General features: G+C 38.6%; 2 protein-coding genes across 2 annotated transcripts in view; one reads left to right on the top strand and one right to left on the bottom strand.

The window, feature by feature from the left end:
- The first annotated feature begins 894 nt into the window (after nt 1-894).
- LOC101311592 (17.4 kDa class III heat shock protein-like) lies at nt 895-1792 on the top strand. The gene is made up of 2 exons (XM_004303684.1): nt 895-1181; nt 1270-1792. Exons 1-2 carry the CDS (start codon nt 987-989, stop codon nt 1522-1524), a joined length of 450 nt encoding a protein of 149 aa, XP_004303732.1. The 5' UTR covers nt 895-986; the 3' UTR covers nt 1525-1792.
- Nucleotides 1749-8090, bottom strand: part of LOC101311300 (CCAAT/enhancer-binding protein zeta-like) — a 7198-nt gene continuing 856 nt past the window's right edge. The window contains exons 3-16 of the mRNA XM_004303683.1: nt 7582-7701; nt 7426-7501; nt 6881-6949; nt 6677-6757; nt 6270-6341; nt 5196-5288; nt 4774-4929; nt 4470-4553; nt 4248-4391; nt 3954-4043; nt 3680-3762; nt 3232-3597; nt 2773-2995; nt 1749-2572 (exon numbers count right to left, since the gene is read on the bottom strand). Of these exons, the coding sequence (XP_004303731.1) occupies nt 1919-2572; nt 2773-2995; nt 3232-3597; nt 3680-3762; nt 3954-4043; nt 4248-4391; nt 4470-4553; nt 4774-4929; nt 5196-5288; nt 6270-6341; nt 6677-6757; nt 6881-6949; nt 7426-7501; nt 7582-7701 (2311 nt within the window). The 3' untranslated portion in view covers nt 1749-1918. The remainder of the gene's footprint in view (nt 2573-2772; nt 2996-3231; nt 3598-3679; nt 3763-3953; nt 4044-4247; nt 4392-4469; nt 4554-4773; nt 4930-5195; nt 5289-6269; nt 6342-6676; nt 6758-6880; nt 6950-7425; nt 7502-7581; nt 7702-8090) is intronic.

The following is an 8090-nucleotide window of genomic DNA, read 5'->3' on the forward strand; positions in this document are numbered from 1 at the left end:
CCCTTTTCCTTATTTAGTTGGGTTTTGATGGTTCTTGTGTCTGTGTTCGCTTTGGCTCCGTTGTGTTCTTTGACGCCGGCGGTTTCTGGAGATACATGAGGTCATAATAAACCTCCGAGGGGTGATTGTTCGAGCTTCGATTGCTGCTGGATTAAGTTGGTGATCTCGGATTGGTTAAGTATATCTCAAAAGTGCAGTTTCACTTGAGTCGGTGATCTCGAATCGGTTAAGTTTGTCTTGGAGGCAACTCTCTTGAGCAGATTGTGGACTGTGGAGTTTTGGCTGGCTGTGTTCCTTATCAAGAGCGCAGATCCGTATTGGGGCATCGTCGTATCGATTCGATCAAATTTGATTTATCTATACCTAAATATTTGAATTGCGAAGTTGAAGATGGTTGTGTTCAATGTTTAAACAAAAAAAGACGAAGAAGATGGTTGTGCACTTGAAGATGGGGTATGAATACCCAAATCTCGCCGCTCAAATTTCACACGCACGAAGAATCTACACCACAAAATAGAAAGAAGGGAGAGAGGGGTAAAGGGTCTAGCCGGTCATCAATTGTGTACCATTAATTCAAATGACATGCTAATCGTACGGTTGAAAATGCATTCAGCCTCTAAAAACCCAATCACCGGCCTGTCTGCATAGTATGCCGCGCTGCATACTAGAATTTTCCATCCCATTTCATATCTTGAGACTTGAGCGCATACATGTGGGGACTTCTAGTCCAACCCACGTCGACACCAATCCGAAAGAGAATTCATCTAAGTAACACGTGTAAAATCAGGAGTCTCCATTAACCGCGACATTTCCAGATGTTTCTCTACTCCTCTCCCTCTCCCTCTCCTATTGCTCCCGAACTTTCTTCTCCTGCCTTCTTATATCCCCACACCTTTTTCTCCCCAGGAACAACACAAACCATCGATTGCAGCATCACACACACACACTGATAGTCTGCGCTTGGAAAGTGAGCCACCTGCCCAACTATGGACTTGGAAGCAGTAGTGAGCCACCTGCTCAATATTCCGGAGACCATCCCCACCTACGTGCATCCTTCTCGGGCTGCTCATGGAACCAAAGAGAACCAAGGTGCCTCCACCATTCCGGTCGACATATTGGACTCTGCCAAGGACTACACCTTTTACTTGGACGTTCCTGGCTTGTCCAAGTCTGATATTCAGGTATCGTATTTTGTTTACTGATATGATTTCGAATTGGATGTTATAGAGATGTGTTAGCTGAGGTACTGATGGAGACTTTGTTGTTCAGGTAACCGTTGAAGATGAGAACAATCTGGTGATTCGGAGCAACGGGAAAAGGAAGCGCGAAGATGGAGAGGAGGAAGGATGCAAGTATATTAGGCTCGAGAGGAAGGCACCACAGAAGATGCTGAGGAAGTTTCGATTGCCTGAGAATGCGAATGTTGGAGCCATCTCTGCCAAATGCGAAAACGGAGTTCTGACTGTGGTTGTTCAGAAGCATCCACCTTCCAAGCCCAAAACGGTTGCAGTTAACATCTCTTGAAGCGATTAGGGCCGGGATGATGTGCGAAGGTGAAGCTAGGCTGGGAATTTGATGGATTTGTAGGCCTCTGTTTTTGTGTTGGAAGTCGTAACCAGCATGTAGATAGATTAGTCTTTCCAGGCTTAGGCGCACTTCTCTGTTTCGAATTTTTATTAACGGCTGTGTTGTATGCAACTAAAATTTGCCAAAGAGCGTGTGTTTGAATGAATGAATGCTTAGTGTTTGTGTTTATTTCTCATACTTCTTTCATTGAAAATATTGATGGTACAATGATGCAGAGGTTCTTATAACCTTACAGCTGGTACAATATGAACTATAAACCTTAAACAAAATTTTGTGACGACCTTGGCTAGAAAATGTATGAAGTCTGGAAAACAATAACGCAAAATTTAGTTCAATCAGATGACTTTCTCTTCTTTCGTGGCTTCGACTTCTTGCTTTTAGATTCCTTCTCAGCAGGGGCGTCCTCGTTAAACAGATGCTCATATTCTTCCATACTAGCGAATGGGGATGCTGCAGTCCCCCGCTTCCGTTTAGTTTTCCCCTGAACACACTCAATATGGACATTCTCATCTTCGTCTTCCTCCTCATCCTCAGCATCTCCTATATCAATAGCATCATCATCATCACTCTCATCACTGTTTGCAGTGACATCAAAATCTTCTCCCTCTCCAATATCAGATGGCAGGTCGATATCATCATCACTGACATCGCTGGCGTTACCAACCAAGTCTTCGTCATCGTCATTGGCAACTTGGTCTAGATCATCATAATCATAGTCGCCATCTGCATCCATGGCAACACCAGCAGAATCCAGCATATTGTCAATCTCTTCGTTATCACTTTCATCATCACCACCACCATCCACATCAAACAACTCTGCGGCATCTTCATCTTCTGCTGTTGCCTTCTTCTTCTTCTTTTTTGGTTTATTCGAAGTATTCATTTTATTCATGTAGAACTTGTGAAAGACAAGATCTTCTGCAGGCACATCTTCTTCAGCCAATGAGAGGATTTCGGGCCCTATGAATCGGTTGGTCATGTCAAGCTGGAACACAAAAGCTCAGTCAGCATGACATATCCAGGGGCTCTCTAGCGCTGGGCAGTGCCAACATGTATGGTTGGGTACAATCATTCAAGAGAAAAAAAAAAAAGAAAAAAGAAAAAAAAGAAGAAGACATTTTCCACATAAATGAAGGCATGAATGAAGCAAAATGGTACTTTTGCACCTAAGTTCAGAATTAAGACCTTTTTCGCAGGTTCAATTTGCGAACCACCATGCCATGTGCTTGCCTTAGGTTTTTTCTCCATAAACTTATCTAGGAAAGCAGTAAGTGATAGGTCATTCAGTGGGTTTCCATTATAGACGATATTCGCCCCAGAGAGAAGTGTCTTTGCCATGGTAGAAACTGAAGGGTGCACATGTGAAGCAAGTACTGTCAACTCCCACCAGCTTACACGATCTGCATTGCTGTTAGCCATAAAGAAAAATTTGTTAGTTAGTTGAAAGAAAATAAAAATCGAGAATTTAAAAGGGGTGCAAGGGAAAGACGATTTCTTTTAATTCTCCATTTTCTTTCTCTTTTTTTAAGAACATTAGCATATGTTCTACTACTTCTACTTGACATGGAATTTCCCGGTTTCCATCTGAAGCAGTGATGGAACAGGTTCTAGCACTGATACAAAAGCTCATAAAAGAATACTAACCAGTATGAGGGCTCTCTGTGCCGTGGATCATAGCCTCCAGGTAGTGTGGTCTTCTCAGAGGATACTACTTGTGGTTGTTGCACACTACTATTAGGAACCGTCTTGGAGTGCTTTGAATCATTTTTAAAATGGAACTCATCTCCTTCATCGGAAGCTTCATCCTCAGAATACGAGGCAGGAGATTCGATGTCATCTTCTGAAGAATCATGATCAGAATCGGCAGTATCATTTGTTTCATCACTGTTATGAACAAGCTTGACATCTTGTTTCTCTGAGACAGGGCTGGGTTCCTTGTCAGTTTCTTCTATCACATCTTCAAAATGCTCAAGGTCATCATCAACTGACTCATTTTGGAGCACCATGTTCCTGAGATTGACAAGGAGGTGATAATTTTTATGACCTTATTGCGAGTACAGTTCACAGATCTTTGAATTAGCCATACACTTACCATAAGGGTGGCCTTGCTTTAAGAACTTCAGAAAGAAGAAAAAGGCATCCACATGCATATTGAGGCGGCTGTTGAAGGGCAACCTGTTCAAGCCAGCAGATAAGTAAAAGATCCCCGTAAGGGAAGAACAAGAGCAGTCCATCTATACTACACTGCATGCTTACTTCAAAGATGCATACTTTTAGACTGAATTTAGATCTACATGTGGAGCTATCTATTGAGGAACTATGGTCCCATGGGACGTATAAATAAGATGGATAGATGAAATACAAACCTGCAGTAAACGTTTTGCAAAAGCAGCTGTACGCTTCACGTTGACATCAGATTTCATTGCTCTCAGAAGGAGTCCAATAAATGTTTCAGCCTAAAAAGAAAGCACAGTAAGGTATACAACTGAAAACTAGAGAACATGAAAAATAAGAACCAGCGCAGCTGATTAAACCCTGACAAAAAAAATAATATGCTCTAGTAATGTTGTATCTAAACAAACATTCAGACAAATCATAATATAGTCACTCAAATAAAGCACATAATCTGTATGAATTCAGGTAATCGCAGTTTTACTTACCTTGGAAGTATTCATGGCAGCTGGAAGCAGTAGTTTTGAGTACAAGGCTCGGTAAAACCTATCACTGACAATTTGATTCTTAGATGAGATATGATGAAGAAGCATTAGTGCTTGAACTCCAACATTAAAGTTAGTAGAATGAACCTGCATAGCAGTCCACATTAGATTCAATGCTTAAGATAATAGCAAAATCAAGTAATACCATCAAAGTTTTGAGTTTACCAAATGGAACAGTGTTGGCGTTTGGGCCTCAACAAGGTCATCAGCCTCATTCTTTGAAACATATGGGAATGCTCTATTGACTCCCTGTTAGGATGGCAAGAGAAGGGATGAAAAGCAGTTAGAATAGTATTGGAAAACAGTATTTCCATGCTTAAAGTTTATGCATAGCTTTTTTTTGTTTCTTTCATCAGTTTCTTTCAGTGATTTATGCTTGAAAGCACCAAGAGGAACATTGCTGGTGGCATATCATCAATTTTGACTCAAAGCTAAAAACTAAAAATGATGACCCAATTAATATACCAACCATTAATAGAGCTGATAGAAGACGTGAATCCAATTCAACATGAGTATCTGACGATTTCTTCCCTTTGCCATCCTTAAGAGAACCGGGTGGTTTTTTACCCCCTACTTTATCAGTCTTCTCTGTCTTATCACCACCACCAGCCTCAGAAATCAGTACCTGAAACGTATTTCATGAATATTTGTTTTCAAATTCATAATTTTGGCTTATAGCCAAAATTTAAAATTAAAAGACCCTTAAATTAGACATTGAAATATTATACTTCAAGCATCATCAAAATTTTCTCATTAGAAATATCAACAAAACTTCAACACAGATGAAATGATCAGGAAAAAAAGTATCACTTGCTTATGTAGAAACTCAGGTTTTGCAACCATAAGAGGCAAGAGTATTCAAAACAAAACGTAAATATAGTTCGGTCATACCTTGAAAAGTGCAAAGTATACATCTACCAAACTTTTTGCCACCTTTGGTCCATCTCCTGTATTTCTAAGTTGAATTTGGCTCAAAAAGTTTACCTGCAGTTGTAAAAGTGTAGATCAAATTTTGTATCATGCCATCTAAATCAAAGCATGGCTCATCAAGAACTAAAACTTCATTGTTAACCAAACACAATCATTTTCTTTTCTCTACAAGCCAATTGAAGAAAAACATCTTATTAATCCCGGAGTTCCTGAATGTAATTGATCTAATACAGGCACAAGTTTCAGACAGAAAGACAATTGACAGAACACGTTGCACCTCACAAAATATATGCAATCTTCTATGCAAATAGGAAAGTGTCTCTTGACATATCTAAATCTTGAACTTACATCTGTTATAAGTTCATTTCAGTTGAAACTTCTGTGTGCAAGCAAATGTGAAGAACCTATTAATGTGAAGAACCTATTTCTCTACTATCTATACCTAGTCACGTGTCACCACTTTTGATGGTTGGTTTCAATATCCGGAGCCTTTGTTGGTTTTTTCTTGCATTGAAGATGAATTGCACCCGACTCTTTAAACATCTAATCGCAATACAAAGGCAGCACAATCCTTAGCATCAGCTAAAGATCCACCACCATCACCCTAAGATTTCCATAAAACTATAACCAAATTATCCCAACTCCTATAGTTCACTATACCTATGCCAAGACAGCATTATTTATAGTATTACTAACTAAGAAATCCACCACAACTACTAGAATCTAAGACAAAAACAGGTTATAGACTAACAGTCCACTACAATCCTTAGCATCAGCTAAAGATCCAATCATCACCTAAGATTTTCATAAAACTAAAGCCAAATTATCCCAACTCCTATATTTCCCTAAACCTATGCCAAGAAAGCATTGTTCATAGTATTACTAACTCAGAAATCCATCACAACTACTAGAATCTAAGACAAAAAAAGGTTATAGATAGAAAAGAAGTATGTAACCATAAAAGCTGGATAGCAAGAGTACCACAGATGATAAACGATGAATTAATCTATTGGCAGTGTCTATGATGAGACATACCGCGTGGTATTTTGCTTGTATGCTTAAATGCGGCCGAAAGAGAAAAGAGTCCACCTCAGCAATCACCACAGCCTGTTTAATCACGACAGCTCTTAGTCAGATATGAGATGCCAAAGCACCAAAACAATTACTAAGATCCACCAATAACCGAAGGTATATATAAAAAAGCTAAAAAATAGATATGCCATATGCATGATAAAAGCTAAAAAAATGCTAAACAATTACTAAGATCCACCAATAACCGAAGGTATATATAAAAATCCTCTTGTCATTATCATCGAGATCAAACTGGATGCATATATCTGAAAGCACCAAACTTTAAAAGCTGGATGTGCAGAAGACAGAGAATATTTTCACAAGGCAACACAAGCAGGCAGCATTTTGATTAGTTTATTGTACCATAGTACCTTCATGTTTGGATGGTCACGCAAAAGGTTTGATAAGTGAAAATCAGCATCTGAAGCACCCTTATTTTTCGGATCTCCCAGCTGCAAGTAATCAAAAGAACAAAAAATAACAAAAAAAAAAAAAAAAAAACAATAAAGCAGGTTAGCAGTAGTGAGAGGGAGAGAGTATCTTCAATACATTTTCAGAGGTGAGACCCAACTTACTTTATTAACTATCGCAGAGAGTAATCTTCGTTCTTGTTCTGATTTACTCTTTAGTAACACATATATAGTCTGAAAGAAGTTATGAAGATAGGATATATGTTAGCATAAAATAAACTTATGAGCATAGAAATTTGGAATTCTTGTTCTAGTAACTTAAAATTTTTCCTCAGGCAAATATGACTCAGAAAGTGATATGAGATAGGCCCTGCATCTCTAGTATATTCCCTTGCTTTGTATCAGATGACAAGAGAATAGGATAGAGATAAGAAAAGAAAAGAAGTTTAACCATTAAAATTCCAAATTTTGCTGAAAGCCTGATTCGTAGATATAGAAAATTAATACTAGTCATAAATAGTGTGCTTTCAATTGTAAACAGTTTCCTATTTCCTAAACCACTTCACTGGTACTACGGAAGAGGCACAAGTATCTGGTCATGAAAAGTATAAAAACTAAGGCTGAAAGCTCTTGAGGAATCAACTATTAATTTATTACTCGAGGATTTTACGCCGGAAGTAGCACCAAATAAAATCAGGATGAACACTAACCTTCAATGCCTTGTTTTTAAGTTCAGGTAACATATCTCTTGATGCTTCCTCAAGAGCAATAACAAAGCGTTCATACCTGAGATGTATAAATCAGGTTAGGGATAGAAACAAATATCCTAGAAGGATTGATTTGGAAAAATAGAAAAAGAAATATACCTTTGTTTCAAGGATTCCTCCCAATACCAGAGAAGCAGAAGAGAATAACCATCTTTTGTCTCAGGAAGATCATTTACAGGCCGCTGTAAGAGGCTCTTAAGCTTGCGATCAGGTAATAAACTAGCAAAAGGAAGCAAATATCACATGTTAGATCAACAGTAAGGCAGATAAACTTATAGGCACAAAAATTTCAGCAATAGCGAGTCGAAGTTCTATTTAAAATTCCAAAGGACAAACAAATACTTTTAACCATTTGTCCATGACCAACAATAAGGGGGTTCTTGCTAAAACTTAGATGGTCTTGCAGCATACCAAACTAGAAAACCATCAAGTTCACTAATACCGACCACTTCAGTTCAATCTGACATAGATGCTTGTTTATAGTTCATATTCCCTTGATGATTTTATTGTTTGTCATTCTACTATTCTATCTATATAACCTCCGAATATGGTTCCAAGAGCAAGAGAGACTGAGAGAGAGAGAGAGAGAGAGAGAGAGAGAGAGAGAG

This window comes from Fragaria vesca, linkage group LG6 (genome assembly GCF_000184155.1).
Source record: "Fragaria vesca subsp. vesca linkage group LG6, FraVesHawaii_1.0, whole genome shotgun sequence".
In the NCBI taxonomy this organism is placed as follows: Eukaryota; Viridiplantae; Streptophyta; class Magnoliopsida; order Rosales; family Rosaceae; genus Fragaria; species Fragaria vesca.

Coding starts and splice junctions, on each gene's coding strand:
- LOC101311592 (XM_004303684.1), top strand. CDS start 987: ATGGACTTGGAAGCAGTAGTGAGCCACCTGCTCAATATTCCGGAGACC. Junction 1,182..1,269: donor TGTCCAAGTCTGATATTCAG/GTATCGTATTTT, acceptor TTTGTTGTTCAG/GTAACCGTTGAAGATGAGAA.